The sequence below is a fragment of the Protopterus annectens genome, chromosome 3.part1 (assembly GCF_019279795.1).
Source record: "Protopterus annectens isolate FY-2018-M chromosome 3.part1, PAN1.0, whole genome shotgun sequence".
NCBI classification, from domain to species: Eukaryota; Metazoa; Chordata; order Ceratodontiformes; family Protopteridae; genus Protopterus; species Protopterus annectens.
In genome coordinates, this window is record NC_056732.1 from 90812451 (window position 1) to 90833214 (window position 20764).

Consider the following 20764-nt stretch of genomic DNA (forward strand, 5'->3'; position numbering starts at 1 on the left):
CCACACTTTGAAGAAAAGATGGAAAAGAGAGCATCAGATCACCACATTAAATACATACAATAATTTTACATAAGGCTACAGTAAGAAAGAGTAAAAGTCTAATAATAACATTACAAACAACTGCCAGTTAATGATTCCAAGACAAAATGTGCATGTTTTATAAATGTGTCCTCACTATTAAACCAATAGAGAAAACAGAAGTAAAATACTTTGAAGGTTAAGAAGAGCTAAGTAAAGTTACTGCAGTACAGGAATATGTTTGCTGCATGGTACATTACAGAAATGGCTACAGACCTAAATTAATCACCAGCAACAGAGAATGAGAGTGAGACAAATGCAAGCAGTCAACAACAAATACGTAGAGTGCACATTATAACACTGGTTTCCATGTTTAGACTTCTATACAGCATTCAGAGATGAGTGATTTGGCTGCTGTAGGTGGGCTAATGCAAGGAGTTTATAAGGTACTGAATAATGGTGCTAAGTAGATGGCAGATTATTGTGCTGTAAGACAGAACAGCAGATCGTGAAGTACAGTGGAATGGTAGTTAATACATTAAGATATATGGAGCTGAAAGGCAGAAGAGCATATCTAAGTTTAATAACGTATGTTGGAGACGAGTTTTAATGGAGGGGTTTAGAGAAAAGGTGTGGGGTATTTTGATAAATGGGTATTGGTCAACAGATGCATTTCTGCCCTGACCCAGGCCCTCTGGGTATAAATTATAGTGTCAAAAAACACAATCTGAGTCTGATATCAAGTATTTACATAGATGCAAATACATTTATCGCACCAATAATAAAAAGAAGTTATGTCCTTACCATAACATTCCATGTGAGTTGTTCATCTCGCCTTTTTGTTCTTATACGTGGGTTCAAAGCCGATCCCTCAGCTCAGAGTCAGCCGATTTTCAAGCTCAGATTCTCAGAGAAGCTCAAGACCTAGTGCATATATCCCATGATGATCTACTGTATATCCCCAGATCTACTATGCTGCAACCAAAGACAGCCTACAGGAAGAAAGAGAACTATAGCGCCTACCTATCTAGGTAGTTATAGGTTTGTAGAAGGAAGAAACAGTCTGTCCAAGAAGACAGGCTGACAAAACTCGACCAATCCACCAAGGCAACCATCTTTCTCAACAGGAGGGGGAAGGTGGGAGGGAATGTAAGAACAAAAAGGCGAGATGAACAACTCACATGGAACGTTATGGTAAGGACATAACTTCTTTATGAGAAGTTGTTCTATCTCACCATTTTGTTCTTACACATGGGTAGCGTCCCAAGCACCCTAATCCTGGGTGACTCACAGGAGAACATTCCTGAGCACAGTGGAACCAAAGGAAGCCCTGTCCCTGGAGGTCCTGTCCACTTTGTAATGAGTGATAAACGTGTGAAGTTTTGACCACGTGGCAGCTGCACAGATGGTATCCAAAGGCAAACGAGCTGCATGAGCTAATGATGTAGAAACAGCCCGGGTAGAATGGGCTTTGACGTTATTCGGTAATGGCTGGTTAGTGGAGGAATAAATTAATTTAATGCAGTCAGAAAGCCACTTGGATAATGTGATTTTTGATACTGCAGAACCTTTCTTATTCTCTGCGTAAGAGACAAAGAGTTGATCCGATTGTCTGAAGTCTTTCGTTCTATCCAGGTAGAATCTTGTCTGTGTACATCAAGCTTGTGCAACATGTATTCCAGTCTGTTGGTATGGTGTCTAAATAAGGTTGGAAGCTCAATGGACTGATTTAAGTTAGTTTCAGAACAGACCTTGGGGAGAAAGGTAGGGTTTGTCCTGAAAGACACCCTATCAGGGTGAAAAATCAAATATGGGGGCTTGGAGGATAAGGCTTGAAGTTTGGAGACCCTACGTGCAGATGTAATGGCTACCAGAAATATAGTTTTCCAAGACAGAAACTTTAAGTGACAGGATGAGGCGGGTTCGAAGGGGGCGAGCATCAATTCGGATAAAACAAGATTCAAATTCCAGGGAGAGACAGGGTGTCTGATAGGTGGTCTGAGATGGTGGGTCCCTTTCAAAAAGGCCTTAAATAGTCTATGGGTCATGATGTTAGACCCGTTAAACCCTACATGAAAATTGGAAATAGCAGCCAATTGAACTGTAATGGTAGCCACAGCTGCGCCATCATGGAACAAGGAAGACAAGAACTCTAAGATGGTATGAATAGGCGCCACATAAGGGTCAATGTCATGACGAGAAGCCCAGTGAACAAATCGTTTCCATTTGCTATTATATAGCTTCCTGGTAGACAGTTTATGAGAGGAAACTATAATATGTTGGACCGCGGGGAGACAAATCTTGAGACCTGGCTAATATGGGAATTGGAGCAGCCAAGCTGTCAGTTTTAGGGAGATGAGGGAGGGATGAAGAACTCCCGACGAATGAGTCAGAAGATCTGGCACTGGGTCCAGGATCTATGGTTCTTCCACTCGATACTTCTGCAGGAAGGGGAACCAAATCTGACGAGGCCAAGACGGGGCTATCAAAATCACAGTCCTTCCCAGACCTTTGGCTTTCTGTATAAATTTAGGAATTAGGGGAATTGGCGGGAAGGCATATAGAAGGCCCGGGGGCCAATCGTGTACGAGCGTGTCCCGCGGGTTGCTCCCCAGTGGGGGATAAAGGGCAAAGTAGCTGCTGCATTTGGCATTCACTGGAGATGGAAATAGATCACAGCAAGGCTGGCCCCATCTGCGGAAAATCTTGTCCGCCACCTGTTGTTTGAGGGACCACTCGTGAGGCAACAGTATGGCCCTGCTCAGCTTGTCAGCTATCACGTTGGATGACCCTGGGATGTGCGTTGCTATTAGAAAGCGTCCGGTGGATACAGCCCATTGCCAAATTCTTAGGGCCTCTCAGCATAAGGGATACGATCTGGTTCCCCCTTGCTTGTTGATGTACCAGACTACCGACATGTTGTCTGTCTGAATAGCAATTGTCTCTGGAGGAAGACAGTCGTGAAAGTTTTGCAATGCCAGGAACACTGCTCTCAGCTCCAGGACATTTATATGCAAATGTGATTCCATGCTTGACCAAGTACCTTAGACAGTCTTTCCCTGAAATAGTCCCCCCACCCTATCAGAGAAGCATCCATGGTCACTGTGGCTGTGGGTTGGGGAAGAACAAAGGGATGCCTGACTACTAATTGGTCGCTGTTTAGCCACCAATTGAGATCCTTCTTGCAAGGATTTGTTAACAGAATCTCGTGTGACATGTGCAGTCGTTGGTAAGACCATTGTGCGAAGAGTAGCCACTGGAGTATCCGCATGTGCAAGCGCCCTAATGGGACTGCTATCAGTGTGGCTGCCATTGTGCCTAATAGCTGCAATATCTGGGACGCAGGAGCTTTGTTCTGGGTCAACAGACTGCACAACTGACTTTTTAGAGATATGATTCTTGCTTGAGGCAACCTGATCCTTGAATTGATGGTGTCTAGCTCTGCTCCTATAAAAATAATACGCTGCGAGGGCGATAACGGAGATTTTTCGAAGTTTAAGGTTATGCCTAACTGGGAACAAAGGTTGATAGTGTAGTCTCTTGCTTGGATTAGTTGATGCCTGGAGATGGCGGTGAGGAGCCAGTCGTACAGATATGGAAACACCCAGAATCCTAAACGTCTCAGATGAGCCGTGACCACTGCCATACATTTGGTGAACACTCTGGGGGCTGTGGTGAGACCAAAGGGCAGGGCTCTGAACTGGTAATGACTGGCCCCCAGCCAGAAACGCAGGTGATCTCTGGATGATCTGTACATTTTGACATGGTAGTAAGCATCCTTGAGATCTATAGAGCACATCCAATCGCCCGTTTCTAAGCACGGAAGAATCGATTGAAGCGTGACCATCCAGAACTTTTCCTTCTTGACGAAGGTGTTGAGTTTGCTGAGGTCTAGTATGGGCCTCCAGTCCCCTGTTTTCTTTGGAACTAAAAAGAACCTTGAGTAAGTTCCGGATCCTATCTGGTCTGTCGGGACTGGCTGGATGACTTTTGTCTAGCAGGTTTTGGATTTCTATGGCTGCTAGCTTTCTCAAACTGGGTGGAACGTCTGGAATCCTTGTACACATGGGGGGAAGTTTTGTAAAGGGAATGTAGTAACCTCTGGCAATGATGCTTTTTACCCAAGAATCCATTGTAATGTTTAGCCAGGCGTTTGGGTATAAAGCCAAGCGACACCCGACTGCCTCCAGAGAAGGACAGCTGGGCTTCCTTTCAGGAACGCTGATAGGGCTTACCAGAGAACTGCTCCCTGTCGCCCTGGTTTTGCAGACCGCCTCTGCCATTTGGACAACGTCTTCTGTTTTTACCCCCTCCTCTGCCCCTAGAGGGGGTATCTGTAGGTGTGTTTTGGAAAGCTCCTTGGGGTTTTCGGAACCACATTTTTCCACTTCTTTGCCCTTTGGGGTGCGGTCTAGTTGGAGTGAAAAAACTGACTCCTACAGCAGACAAAGTCTTTCCTTCTTGTTCACAACTAGTAAGTGTCTCTTAACTTTAGGTCCGAACAAGGCGGAACCATCGAACAGGGTAATGACGAAGGAAGATTTGAAGGCTTCCGCAAAGGAGCAAAGGCGCATCCAGGACCGTCTCCGAAGGGCTATCACTGAGCCTGCTGCCCTACTCGATCCATCGGCAGCAAAAGAAATAAGTCGCATGGATGAGTTTACTATCGAATTGAGAGTCATCTTCTCAGAAACTGCATCAGCTGTGTTAACCTGGAGAGCATCTCCCAGCTCTTTAAGGAGATCTCGTTGAAGGCGGGTAAAATGGGTCAGGTAGTTGCGCGATCTCATGGAAAATGCCACAGAACTAAATATGCATTTCCCATACCTGTCCATCTTCCTAGAATCCCTATTAGGAGGATGGAGAGAAGAAGAGGTTTCCGACATCTCTTTCTTGGTGGCTGCTGCCACCACCATGGCATCAACCGGGACTCCCTTGGTAAGAAAAGCTTTGTCAGTGGGGGAAGTAATAAACTTGTTGGGCCTCCGAGGGACCGGTTCCACTGAGTCAGGGGACTCCCACGCCCTTCAAGCAACCAGCTCCATCAATTCATCGAAGGGCGGGGTAACCCAGGAGGTGGATGGTTGAGATCCAAAGGCCTTCAGGAGGACCGACTCGTCCTCAGTAGGGGCAAGGGACTGCCAGTCACCCCTCTGTTTTAAGATCTCCAATATGTCTGCAAATGAGACATCCTCTGAGGGGGATCGTGGGGACCCTTTTGATTCCTCCAAGTCAGTATCTGATGTCAGGGATTCCTGTGGGGAATTCAAGGGCCTCCTCTTGCACAGTGTCTTCCTAGGTACTTCGGGAGCGTCAGGTGAAGTCCCTATAGAGGAGGAGCCACCCAATGGGGATACCTGAGGCCCTGGATCTCGACGCTTGGTGGGGACCTGTGGGGAAGAGGTAGAATGAGGCCCTTTAGGGGGAGGGGAAGACAGATCCAAGGAGGTAGTGGTCCTAGCAGACATGACCTTCCTCATGGCATCGAAGGCACCAGAATCTCGGTCCGAGAAGTCTGTCGGCTCCGAAGAGGCCGGCAGCTCTCCCCAAGCCGAGACCCACTGTTCCAATCCAGAGGACGGAGCCGAAGCCGCCTGCGCCAAAGCCCCAAGGGAAAGGGTCAGAACCGAGGTATTGTTTCGACTCTCCACCCCGGAGCCAGCGAGGGACCGTCTGCCCCGAGACTCCCCGGTCAGAACCGAGGAGATCAAGGTCGATGGAGTCAAGGGAAGTGGATCAAACCTTGGCTCCGAGGGCTCTACCAACATCGGTTCTGTCCGCCCTGGCTCCGAGAGCACGACTGGCTTTGGAGGAGGAGGGGAAAAATTATGGTTGGAGTTTCAGGCTTCGAAGCTGAGTGGCTCGAAGTGGACAGCATTTTGGTCAGGGCCGGGTTCTCTAAGAGCCTCTTAACCACTCGGTCCAGGTCCACATCAGAAAGCCTCGAAGAATGTGTCGAGGGATGGGTCGAAGGAGCCGAAGATGGTACCAATTGAAGAATTGGAGACTGAGAAGTCTCCAATATCGGATCCACAACTGGGCTCCGAGGTAAAGGATCGATACATGGTTCCAAGGTCTGTGGAGCTGATGCACGAACCTACCAGATTAACTCGGAGCCGATGACTTGGGCTCCGAGGATCCCTTGGAAGACTTCGACCCCTTCGAAGCCTTAGAAGAGAGGTCGGCCTTGTCTAAAGTAGCCTGAAATTCAGGCTTCAGAAGTCCCCTATCTACCAGCTTCTTGTGCCTTTCCAAGAGAACTCTGGCGCTAAAGGAGTGGCAGATAGAGCACACCTCTTGTAGCTGAACAGAACCCAAACAGTACACGCAGGTGGAGTGGTTGTCTGTAACAGACATTTTTTGACCACACTCGCACCTTTTGAATCCTGACTTTTGTTTTTCTGACATGTTAACAATATAAATTCAGGTCCCTGAATTCTCAATATAATAGCAAAAACACAACAGTTATCTGTCTAAATATTAACTAAAATACTTATTTAACTAAGCTTTTTACAGGATATATGTCAGTATATATATATATATATATATATATATATATATATATATAAATACCTAAGATTATATAATGAAGGAAGAAAAGAGAGCACACACAAGAGCTGACAGAGCCATGTCACACCCAAATAGATAAGAGAGGCCTAAAAAGACCTGAAGAGAAATACTTCAAAAAATTTAACTAGAGCTAAACAAACAGGCTATAGCCTAATACTGTAGAATATCACTTCTATTTTAACAATATAAGATACTATTATTCAGAAAAATCTTCTATAAATATAGAAAAAATAAGTCACTGGACCGAGCTTCCTCCGACGAGCTATAGATCCGTTGCAGCGGCAAACTAGATCTGAGAATATACAGTAGAGCATTATGGGATATACACTAGGTCTCCAGCTTCTCTGAGAGTCTGAGCTTGAAAAGCGGCCGACTCGGAGCCGAGGTATCAGCTCCGAACCCACCTGTAAGAACAAAACGGTGAGATAGAACAACTTCACATCAAAAAGGTTTGAGCAAAAGGAAATGACAAGATTACTCAACAGTCTGAAAAAAACTGACAATGAGTAACTTGAAGAGTAAATTTTACAATGAGAACAGCGAGGCACTGAATATTAGTTGAGCAAGCTACAATCATGATACATGCATTTATTTAACAAATCCTTATTCAGACAACATATTTATCACTGCAGCAGAAGGTGCAGCCTACATGCACAAACACAATGTCGATGAAGGTTATTTCTAGCCCTTTACTTTATAGCGCGAGCAAACTGTTTCTTTCAAAAACTATTCTTTTAGTTTTAGTTTAACTGCCTTGATAATACTTTCTTGCCCAACTTCTGATTGAATCTGGTTCTAAATTGCTTGCAGGAACTTTGAGAATGCCCTTTCACCTACTGATGTTTTGAATTTGGGCATGGCAAGTATATGGTTTAGTCTTTACTCTATTGAGCTACTTTCTTTATAACCTGAAGATCCTAGTACGAGCTCACCATGAACATGCTTTGAGTGACTGAGAAGGCTCAAAAGTAGTGAAGACCAGACATAGATTGTCTATGGCCAGTCTTAGCTGCCAGAGGAACTCTTTGTTAGCTGGGTTGAGAGGAATGTTCTGTTCTTATGGTTAGTTGTGGTTTTCCCATACATTTGTGATATATCACTGGATTTTTTACAGTTTATATCTGGCCTGGTTGGCCATCAATACAGAGGGAGACATGTAGCTTATCACCTTCAGAAAAGACTTAGCAGTTAGATGATTCCCCTTGGCAATCTGGACAGAGAAATAATACAATGGATGGGTCCTGTCTTGGGAGACACTGCCCTACTTACCAGGAGAAGAACCTACTTGTCGTGACCCAAAACTGGATAAAACATGTACTGGACAATGAATGAATGATACTGTTATGATATGGACTGTTGAAAAAATAGACAAATGCAAAAGTTGAAATTTTCTGGAGTTTCTGAGCTGTGAATGTATGCATTTTTGCTGCTTTTTCCTTTCCTTTTTTGCATTTAAATGCACTAATGTAAACTGTTAAAAAGTTTTCGTTTTTTCCCTGCAGGTTTTACATGTAGTGTGCAAATCCTATCAAGTCTTAAATCTCAGAGAGGTGCAGTTGGCTATGAAGCAGACACTTATGCAACCCCAAATCAGGGAGCTGTAACCCAGTTTAATGTCTCATCTGAAGCAGGGCTCTGAGGTGTGCCCTTCATGCAGCACTGTATTGTCAGTATCCAAACATAAAACCCAAAATTTACTAATGGGAGAATAACCTTCAGCTTTCTGCCGAGTGACGTTCTATTAACAGCTCAGTCTACAGCTAACAGAGCATGCCTTTTATAGCAAGCTGTAATCAGAACACTTTGACATCCAAAACACTGCATGCATGCAAGTCTGTTACAATTTTTACAGCCTCATGTACAACTAATATACATTTCACCCTAATTAAATTGGTCACCGATCCCTTTCGGTGACTGCCCCAACACTCAAATTCTTTGCTACAGAGGATGAAAGACTGACCAATAGAATTCTTTTCACCAGAATAAGGAAGGTGCTGTCATTTTTCATTGCATTTACCCAAACCGTAAAAGCTGGAACTGACAAAGGAATCTTCTGGTGTCTGCTGTAAGACATATAATTTAATTATATTTGAATAAAACAGTGGCTCCAGAAGCTTAGCTTGGTTAATTTGCAAGCACTTAAAGATTAATTTTTATTAACATGCTGATCTAAATTCATATTCAGACATACATACCCAGTTATCTGGAAAATACTTATCCACTATTTCTCTCATCTTTGCTTGCTGAGTATTGAGAATGGACTGGTCAAAATAAAGACAGATGAAAAGCATTGCAGCCTGGGTAGCAAGAGCAGTACTACGGTGTTCTGGCAAGGGATAGGATGAAACCTAAAAAAAAAAAAAAAAAAGATCAACAGTGGAGACATTTTAGACCACAATTTTCTCATATACAGTCACATACAATGAACTATAAAACATTAATGCCTTTTAAACATTTTCTGAGCTGAAACTACTTGCAGCAATGTACAGTACTGCAATGTCATTCTAGCAGTATCTTATTTGCTACAAGTTACAGTAGACTGGTTGAACAGTAATGGGTAAATAAATGTAAAGTCAAGCTTTACAGCCCCTAGAATCCTATAAAGTCAGACATCAATCAAAACATCCCAAAATGGATGTACTACTGTACTTATAGTAATATGTTCTATTAAACATAACACAATCAAAAAAATGTTGAACTTAGACAATGTGCAGACTGAAAAAAAATGCCATTTCTTCTCATTCTATCTCTGATTTTAGTCAAGAAATGTGTGAGAAACATTGTGTACCTTTAGGCAGCCATTATGAAGTATGCATCTCAAACCCTGTTTTTTAAAATCATGATGTCAGCCACAAATCCCTATTAATGGTTCTCTTTCTTCACTCATTCCATTTCTACAAGACAGCAGTATATGACACTAACTTCCAGTTAAATACCAAGAAAGAAGTAAAGAGAATGCCGTCTGTAAATTAAATCATAATTCAGTTTTCCCGCAGCGAGTTTGCAAGTACCCCAATACAGTTATATGTTATATGGTATTATACAATACATGGTCATTAACATTCTATAACATGTATGTTCACCCGTTGTAAACGAGCACATCCCAATAGAAACAAGTCCGCTTCTTATGTCTTCTTCAGCATCAGGTTTTCAATTGAAATATGCTCCTTCAATAAAGCAATAAATTATTCTATGTGAGACAGGGCAAAAATATGAGTAGTATTAGGGATCTTCTGCAAAAGTCTGGACAGATGAGCTCTTGTGATCAAACCACACCAGCCAACAGTAAATCCTACGATACCCACACACAGTTGTGGATTACTACTAAACTATAAAAAAAATGTCATGATAGGACTAGAAGCTTATATTTTTTTTCTAGTAAAAACTGTTAAACTTATAACCAACAAGGAACACTATTACACACAGGAATGGTTTTATGTTATGAAAAAGCCCAGACAAGGATTGCAGTTTATGCTAGACAGTATTTTTCACTAAAGTAGAACGACGGTGGCATATTTCATTCAAGAAATGTGGGGGGATACAGCTATCTATCACTGAAAGGGTGTGGAAATCTGGTGTTTGGTTTTCAGACAGCTCTAAAAAGGCAGTCAAATTCAGCTTTGTTAAGTAGCCGTATGTTTGTTTTCATTAACAGTGACACACTTAGAACCCTGTCACTAGAATCCATCAGCATGACTGATCAAATAATAAAAATACTGCCGCTATCTTTACACATAAGGTAACATCTTAATGGTCATAAAATCTCCTTAAAATATGAGGGAATTGCATGGTGTTTTCACCTTTACTATACCTTGCCTCTTAAAAGTCAAAACACTTATGATATCTTCCATGTACCAGTCTTCATACTGACAGCAAACCTGATGTTGTAAAATTATTTATTTTTATTTCATTAGCTTATTGTTTCAATGAAGACAGGCTGTCCAAGAACCCTTTTAAGTTTTTACCCAAGGAACAATACATGCAGAATAATGTTCTGGAGGAGGAATGAGGTTTAAGGGAAGCTAGGAACAGAATGAGCTATGTAATGTTAGAGAGACCATGACTGCATAGATGATTATAAGTGATGTATAATGTTTGCAACTGAAAATATGTCAATGTGGTTTGTTTTCACTGATAAAAATGTATGATTGCCTATGTCATAACTTATAATTCAATAAAGATGTTTCTTGTTTTAGAAAAAACATTGGAACTTATGTCACACTTTACAAGACTTTTTGTTTTAATAAAAACCCTCAAACAAAAACACCAAACGCATCACAGATCACCACCATAACCTGTTAACTTAATACAAACACAGTCAACTATGTACATCTTCAAATAATGAAGTGTAACCCTTTTAATGGGAACATCTGTGCCAGATGGACAGCTGTTAACACAAGCCCTAATTAACCTGAAACTGAGGTTATCCATGTTAAGATGCATGCTATTGCCTGTGATTCTACTTACACTAACTGGTATCTGTTTTATTTTATTCTCCATCCCCTAGATGTGATAACTACTAGCATACTTTCAGAAACCCAAAACACAGAAAAGAAAAACTGCTGCAAGAAACACAAAAGGCCACCAAGGTGTCCAGAAACCCAGTTGTACTTTCGTACCTTGTTCAAATTGTACTTTCGTACCAAAGAAAAATGAGCTGATAATCCACTGGATAAAAAGCCAAATTTTATTCACAAAAATGGAAAGCTGGTAAATGCTTTTGTCCTGAACCACAGAACTTCATCAGATAAATGACATCAATTACAATACATCTTATATACTCTAATTAATTAAAAAATGTAATTCAAGTTACGCCCCCTTAAAGGAATATTCCTATTAATGTAAAAAAAACATAATGCAGACACTATCACCCTATAACCTAATAGCAGCCACCAAAAAAAAAAAAAAAATATATATATATATATATATATATATATATTCAATGCACTCATGTATATATGTACAATTTAAAACATAGAATAAATTATTCTTATACATTAAAATAATACATAAGATTAAATACTCTATAATATATAAAAATATAAAATATATAAAAAGGCATACATGTGTAAGTCTATAATAAATTCCAATCATATGTACAGGTAAAAAATATTCACAACTGTATGACAATACTTCTATTGGATTATATAGGTGTATATAATATGAGGTATTATCTCAATAGGGCCCTAATTCTTAAAAGGGAACTAATGGCAATACTTTCATTCAAACCAGGCCAATTAGTGGCATCTAAAAATAGTTGCAAATACAGTTCCCTCCTTTCCAGAAGTAATGACCAAGCACCCCCTCTGAGATCAGTGCATATACAATCCAGCACCAAAACATTCTCTGTCACATGTTTGCTTAGGGCATTCATATCCTTCTTTTACGGACTTCATATAAGTGTTCATAAATACTTTTTTTAGTTTTCTATCTGTCTTTCCTATATAATAACAATAACAGCATGAATCACATGTTGCACAATACACTACTCTTTATGAATTACAATTAAATTTATCTTTTATCTTAAAATTCCTCTTATTAATTTGGAACACATCCCCTTCCTTTATATACATGCAAAAATGGCACATGCCACATTTACTCATATAACCACTCCTTTTCATTATTCCACTACTGACCTTTTCAAAGGAGTTTTTTGATTCATTCCTCTCCTAAATACCATTATTGGGCTCACATCTATAACTTGTCTCATATTCTTCTCTGGTTTCAGAATAATCCAGTTCTTCTCTAGAATGTCTTTTATATCCATACTATCAATAGTAAAACTGGATATGAAGGACATATTATAGTTCCTTTCATTACTGTCTTCTATCCTAATGGGTACATCTATTGCTGTTTGGTCCTGTATATGCTCATCAGTTAACAGGGGTGAATAAAAATTCCTTTCTATCTTGTTCACTACTTCAATAATAATATTGTTAACCAACTTAAAGGGATAACCTCTTCTTAGAAACATATTTTTCAAACAATCACATTCATCTAAGAAGTCATCCATATTTGATACCATCCAAGCTGCTCGAACTAATTGCCCCTTAACTATGGCTTTCTTCTGTTTATATGGATGAATACTACTGTAATGTAGCAATGAATTGGAATATGTGATTTTTCTATAAATCTTTGATAAAATTCTATTTTCATAATCTTTACATAATAAAACATCTAAATAATAAATGTCATGTAAATTAGCATTCCAAGTAAATTTCAAAAACTGTGTAGTGGACCCTACATAATCCATGAATTCCTTTATCATTTCAAAATGTCCATCCCAAATCACAAAAACATCATCCAAAAAAACGGCAATAATATTTGATGCGAGTGAAGAAATTGCAGGAAAATACATACTTCTTCTCCCATTGCATTACTACAATATTGGCATACAAGCCCCCACATGCTGAGCCCATAGTAACCCCTTCTTGCTGCAAAAAAATTATTAAATAAGATAAAATTATTCTTCAATACCATTTCCATAAGTTGACTGTATAATAAGACCTCAAAATGTTTAACTTTCTTATCATACAGAAACTCTAAACCATTCAAGACCTATATTATGAGGAATGATGGAATAGAGGTCTTTTATATCAATGGTAAGAAATATGTAAGATTCCTTGAATGGAATGTTACTAATTGATCTTAAACTCCATGAGTCCTTACATATATGTGTCTCGCTACATATCAAATGTTTAAGCTTGGAGTCCAAATATTTTGCTAGGGGTTGTGTAATGGACCCTTTCGAATCAACTATTGGGCGCATGGGTGGCTGTGCCAAGTCTTTATGTAGTTTTGGTAATCCGAACATAATAGGGATTCTTGGATGTGTAACCGAAAGATAATTTAATGTATTCATTGATATTGTACTCTCTATAAATAAATCTTGAAATTCATTATTAATCTTGCGGTATGCTCCATTTAATTCATTAAGGGATGATTTTAAGTACCCTTTACCATTCAAAACAAATAACATTTTACTATTATAATCATCTCTATTCATTAGAACAATTCCACCCCCTTATCAGGTTTCAAAATTCTTATTTTATCTTAAAACATCTTAATCTCTTTAATAGTATCTACTTCCTTTTTTGTAGTCTCATCAATACTTCTATGTTGAGACAATATATTCCTTATATCAATTTCACACATCCTTTCAAATAATAATACCCTAGGATGTAATGGTGGGTTGTAGGTACTAGAAATTGCTAAGGAGTTTATTGTCCGATTAGACAGAGATTTTTTTGCAGCAAGAAGGGGTAGCTATGGGGTCAGCATGTGGGGGCTTGTATGTATACATGAGTGCATTGGATACATATATATATATATATATATATATATATATATATATTTGGTGGCTGCTATTAGGTTATATGTTGATAGTGTCTACATTATTTTTTTTTACATTAATAGGAATATTCCTTTAAGGGGGCGTGACTTGAATTACATTTTTTAATTAATTAATTAGGGTATATAAGATGTATTGTAATTGATATCATTTGATGAAGTTCTGTGGTTCAGGACGAAAGCGCTTACCAGCTTTCCGTTTGTGTGAATAAAATTTGGCTTTTTATCCAGTGGATTATCGGCTCGTTTTTCTTTGGTACGAAAGTACAATTTGAACAAGGTACAAAAGTACAACTGGGTTTTTGGACACCTTGGCGGCCTTTTGTGTTTCTTGCAATACTTTCAAAAACCATTAGCTTTTAGCCTTGAACAAGCCAGAGTTGTTCCAATTATTGCCCTATTATCAGCTTGCCTCCATGAAGAAAAAAGAAATATGTAGTCCTCTGTTGCAGCCTGACACACAAGCTGAAGCATTCATTGCTAAAAGAAAACTTTATTATATTCAGTGTTCCCATATTTACTTGTTTCCACTTAGAATTTGTAATTAGATTAAGCCAAGGGTCTTAATCCAGAAACTCATCTATGTAAAAGTAAGAAAAACATATCCGTTCAAAATATATTTTGTATGATCTGTGTACTTTTACCCTCGCCAGCCTCTTCAATAACCCAATACAACAGCCGATTAACTTAAACATGTCTAGCATTTCTTCTCTTTTTGCACTCTAATTCCTACATTTCTTAATACCAAAAAAGAAGAAAGAGAAGAAAAAGAAAATAGACATTTTTACTTTATCACATGTAAGAACTAATAATATTTTACCATAAAATACGCACTTGAAATTGTAAAAAGTTTCATAGAAAATAAAATGTCCCGCATACAGTTACCTTTTACCTTCCTCTTACCCTCTCCTCAGAGTCCATCCAAACATTAATGACAAAGTGAGGCAAATGCTTTATAGTGCCTCAAAAGTTTAACAGTCATAAACGTCCACTCTTTCCACTTATTGTTATACAGCCATATTTTATAAACTGGATCAATGGTTTGCAGTCTCACATTTATTCACTTAATTTCCTTGTTGCTGGTCTTCTCCCTGTTCATCTCCATCTCCCAACTCCAGTTCAGTTCTAAGGTACTCCCAATTCTTCTGGTCAACTCCTGTGCTTTTCTCTTGTCTCTCAAGCATTTTCCTTTGGAACAGTGGAAAGGGTTTCACTGGCAAAGTCTCCGTGGGCTTTATTATCAGAAAAATGAGAAGCAGAGTCCCATTCTGCTTGATGGCTCACTTTTTGTTGGACAGACTTTTGCATTTCCTCCTTAGCCTGTTCTGCATCAAAAATTAATTTGATCCTCCAAGAAAAAATATTTTGAAAACAGCTGGATACAGCAGCTTGAGTCTCACATCCGCCTGATGACATTCCCTGCTTGCTAGAATAATTTTTTTTTTCCCACAAAGGGATCAACACTTTCGCTGGTAGGTTCGCATCTGTACTAATAAAGGTCTTGGCTGCTTTTTCATGGCCAGATTTGTAGCATAAACATGGTGTGCCCTTTCACTTAACAGTTCCTGCTGTGGAACACCAGTCCATTTGTTTATTTGTGCCTTCATAAAATTAATGTAGTCTGTTCCTTCTAGTTTCTCTGGTACAGCAGAAAATCTCAGATGTTCCCCATATGCTCCGTCCTCGAATTCTACCATTTTTTAAACACTTCTTCTTGAGCAGTCTCATACTCAGCCAACCTTTTCTTCATTTTGACCTCTGATTTTTTGCAGTTTTATCAGTTCATCTGATTATCTGTTTAAAGCTTCTTTCACTTTTTTTTCTTGTGTTTTGTTATTGGAGCTGATCTACTCCTTCAGTGTTTCATTTATTTTAATCAGCTCTGAGCACATTTGACTTATTTTTTCCTCTATATTACTGGAGGCCATGTCTTGCACCAAAGATGGACCTTGAACTATGTTTTGCTTAGCAGCTGCAGGATTCTTCCCAGTCAGTGTTTTCGCTTCACCTTTTTCAGTTGATTTTCTTCGGGATCTCGGTTTCTTCTTTGCAGGCATCTGGGTGGTGTACTTACTAGCCAGTAACTTAATTTTGCTCAAATTTACAATATCACTGGCTATAGTCTCTCAGTTTCTGTTTTCACACTGGGAGAGCTGAAATTAAGCTGTTGTGCAGTGTGCAGCCATCTTGGAAGTCCAATAAAGCAGAAAAAGTTATTGGTGGCAAACTGGCATATCAATAGATGAGGGTGGTAGATCATATGATTTACCCTGACATTTTGGAAACCCTGTGGAAAAGTCATACATTATGAGCAAAGAGTGAGGAGGAAGCAATACATATTTATGTGCCATGGAAGCGGTAACTGGTGGCCGAGAGACAGAGAAAGAAGGTTAATGATCTGGCCAATGTATGAGGAAGAGGAACAGGAAGTCCAATAATGTCTATGAAGACTCAAGATAATGGCCTAAGGGGACAAGATGAGGTTTCTGAGAATGAGGTTAGAGAGGAAGGGGATAGCTGACTAAGCCAAACATACTGGCAACGTAACACATGAGAAGCTAGCAGAAGGAATGGAGGAGGGCCCTAGAATGGAACTAGAAATGAGAGTAGTGGAATAGAAAAAGAGGTTTCTGGAATGAAGCTAAACAGGAAGCTTCAGCTGGGGCATTTAGTGAAAGATCGGCTTTGGACACTAGATCTGAAGCCCTTGCAAGGGTGGGATCTTGGAGTTGAAGGGTGATCGAGAAGATTGTAGAAGCACAGTAAGATGTGACGAATACACGATTATAGTGGAGAGGAAGGACATTTGGGAAATGTGATCCCCAACATGGACAGATAACAGAAGAGAGGGTCGAATGACTGGATAAAGGAACTCCTAAAATACCCTATAGCAAATCTGACAGAATTTAAGGATTATACAGTGTGCCAGATTCGACCAATTCCATGATGAAATATCAGAATTCACTTATGACCACCTGAACTTTGATACAGCAGCTAGCTTCACTAAGTCTACACTCAGTTAGAAAAATGCACAGAACTAGCAGTCCCTATTAGAACCAAGTGTCACAGTAAATTCAAGAATAAACCACCCTGGTGGTCCACCACTTTAAATAAACTGTACAGGAAAAGAAATAAACTTTTTAATTTACATAATAGATCCAAAACGCTCTTCAAGGACAATATCAAAATCATTACAAAAACTGAAAAACATTATCAGGTCAACTAAAAGAACCCATGAATTTAGGCTGGACTCGGAAGCCAAAGATAATTAGAAATCTTTCTTTACCCATCTTAGAAAACTAAGAAACAATACCCTACATTGCCCTGAACTTACTCATAATGACGCCTTTGATTTTGACCCAACTGTCACTGTCAATACCCTTGGAAAAAAAATTTTGAGCAAACCTCACCATTGAGACTTCTGTCTAAAGATCTGAAATATCTGATGCATTCTCACTCTAGTGGCATACAGGAATAAAGCCCTGACTATGACTCAAGTGACTAAGGTTCGATTAGTATCTTGGGAGACTGATGGAGTAGCAGGCAGGTATGGATGTTACTACCCTGGGTGAGGAAAGGTGCTCGTGTGTGCCCCATATGATGATCTCCATGTGGATGCTGGGGATGTCATGCTGGAAGGTGTAAGCTAAAGAGGGATGGGGTGGGGGCATGGCTGATCTGCCTTGGAAATGGGGCAAAATGCTGCATATCCCCATTGCATGTTTGCCCCCAGACATTCCATTAGGACTGCGGGGGGGGGGGGTTTAATGGGATGGGCATAAAAAGCACCTTCCCCGTGGATGTAGTTGGCCAGACCTCCAGGATGTTCATATGTTCCGTGCATAGTGGGTGGCTGGTAGACCCAGTGATACACATGGGCACTTGGCGAGAAAAAAAAGGCCAAAACAATAAAGAAATGTCTGAATACCTAACTTCTCCAATTTCTAAAGATCATTTACTGAAAGTGCTAACCATAAATAAAAATACTTTCTCCATTGCACCTAACAACATATCTGGTTGCTTAATTAACAGTGTCAAATATACCCTTGCAGACCCTCTCCTCAAAGTGTTTAGGTTTAGTTTAACTACTGGTGTTTTCCTAGGTAAGTGGCCCATTGCAGTGGTAAATGCCACTATAATAGTGGCCCTTCAATCTTCCCAGGTAATTTCAGACTTATCAGCCTTACAAGCCTTGTGCAAAGCCATGAAACATACTACAATTTAACTCAAACTACAATATCAAGAATCATAATTCACAGTGCTGCAACAAGTGTAGAAGCCATGTCCGTGCGTGCGCACACACACACACACACACACCAGAGCCTCCAGCACATCCCATACATCCACTGACTATGGCCCTTGTCAACATTAACCTCCCAATGCAGTTCTCACTCAACTATAAAACGCATTTTTTCTTTTGGTATGCCTCAGTACTCGTGTTTCCCTGTGAAACATACACACCCCCTTGTACTTCCTTGATCACCTGTGCAAATGACAACTGTGCCCTGTCACTTGCACATTTCTACTTGTGATGCCCATGTCTGATGAGCAGTGTGGACAGACTATGCATGGGTAAGCACAGTCGGTTATATCTGCATACATCACTTTTACATGCATCTGCTGAAGTCTTGTATAGTGATGTTGTAAAGACAATTTGGCTTCGAGAAGGTAGTCTACTGAATCTGATAAAAATCTTTAAAAGGATCATTTGGTCTGTAGACAGTAACCATTTAGTATACAATGCATATCTTGATCTGGTCAAGGTCTTTGAACTATTCCACATGCTGGCATCATACAGCAGCCAAATGTTTAAAATTTGATCTATACAAGATGAATAGCAAACTGTTTGAAGACAGAACCCATACAGTGCTAGTTGCAAGTACCTCATGAGATAGTATTAAAGTAACCAGCAGTGTCCATCAGAGCTGGGACCTCTCCTTTTCAGTAATTTACTTCTTAGATCTTCACGTACTGAGCCAAGGCGCCTCTTTAACAAACTGCAGATGACTGCAAAGTGGGGGGTTGTTAAGTAAACCTCCAGAATTAAATGTGCCCAAACTAAATGCTAAAAAGTGCATTATCTTCAATTTTGACACACAACTACTCCACTCATACTCTATACACAGCACACCACTACAAAATAAAAATGTAATCACGGACCTAAGAACTTGGGTTGGATAATTCCTTCTCTTATGACTATCGTGAGAACAGCTGTCAGGAAATAGTTTTATTTAGCAAAGCTAATTGCCAAAGGAATATCATCAATATGAAAACAAATTGCCACGTAGACTAGAATCCAAAAAGGTCCAGAATTTATTAAGACAAATAATCCAAGGTAAGCGCTTTCATTTGGTAGCTATCACCAAACTTCTTCAGACAAAGTAAAACAGCAAGTACAGTCCAAGTTATACTATAAGAACACACCCTACCTCATTAATCAATTAAAATCAATTAAAAATTTTAAAAAGACATATACTCTAAAATTATACATATGAATACAAATACATATCTAGATAGTACAAAAATACCTTGTGTACATATATATAAATATTTAAATAATGTAAAAAGTTTTCTACACATATGTTATACATACATATATATATATATATATATACATATATATATATATATACATACATACACATACATATATATATATATAAATATTTTTAAAATAATAAAAAACTTGTATGTGCAAAACATATATTTATATAACTATAAAGTATGTAAACATTTTATCTGTCAAAAACTTTCAATTTCAATTTACTGGATATAGAAATAACATCATTTAATCCAGGAAGCTAACAAGCATTAAGGAAAACCTGCCACCAGGTTTCCTTTTTCTCAAGGAATAATTTCTAAGGCCCCTTTCTATCCCCACATTTTACCTGTTGTAGCACTACAAATTTAAAAGAATGATTAGAAAAACTCTGGATATGTCTAAATAAAGCATTACTGATATCCCCCCTGCGTATGTCATACATATGCTCATACATTCGCTGTGACAACTTACGCTGTGTCTTGCCCACATAAAAGCAGGACATTGATCACACACAGCAACATATACTACAGCATGGGAATAGCAACTACATTTGCCTTTGATGTCAATCTTCCTACCGTTTAATTCCAAACTGGAGGTAGCCAGAACATAATTACATTGATTACACATACCACAGGGTGCCATCCTTCCATCCACACCCAAATTCAAATTTGGAATATGTTCCAAAAGTCCCTTTAAGTTTCTACCCTTTCGAAACACAAATTTGGGATGTTCCCCAAACACCCTAGCCATACTTAGTTCACTCACAAGAATATGCTAATTCTTATTGACAATATCCTATACCAACTGACTTTCCATAGAAAAGGTTGAAAGAAACGGGCATATACTTCCAATTATAGGAACAACTTCAACATCATCAAGAACATTACCTTGCAAGACAGAAGCATTACTGCTCCATATTATGATCAATAACAGGCACAGCATTATGTCATCAATATCTAGAGATAATCAATTCCTTACACTCAGCACTGATCCATCTAACTACAGAGTATAATGACCAACTACAGAGTATAATGACCACTTCAGGATTTGTCTCACTAAACATATCAAACAATAAGGAAAACCACAATGATTCCTAAACAAAAGAATCATGGGCCTATTGTCCCTGATGTCTCAAGAGAAGCTGGAGTCTCTCTCTCTTTATTCAGCATTTTATAGACTTTTGAGTGGAGAAGTCTGCTTGTTCACTGCTCCATTAGAAACCCAATTGTCCTGGACCTCCTGTATCTTCAGAAGTGCAAAATCTCCACCAATACTAAAATCAGT

The 20764-nt window shown here is 39.3% G+C and overlaps 1 protein-coding gene across 1 annotated transcript in view; it reads right to left on the bottom strand.

Moving 5' to 3' along the window:
- The window catches only part of WASHC5 (WASH complex subunit 5), a 1015994-nt gene that overhangs the window by 793075 nt on the left and 202155 nt on the right, over nucleotides 1-20764 (bottom strand). The window contains exon 6 of the mRNA XM_044066602.1: nucleotides 8784-8936. Within this exon, the coding sequence (XP_043922537.1) occupies nucleotides 8784-8936 (153 nt within the window). The remainder of the gene's footprint in view (nucleotides 1-8783; nucleotides 8937-20764) is intronic.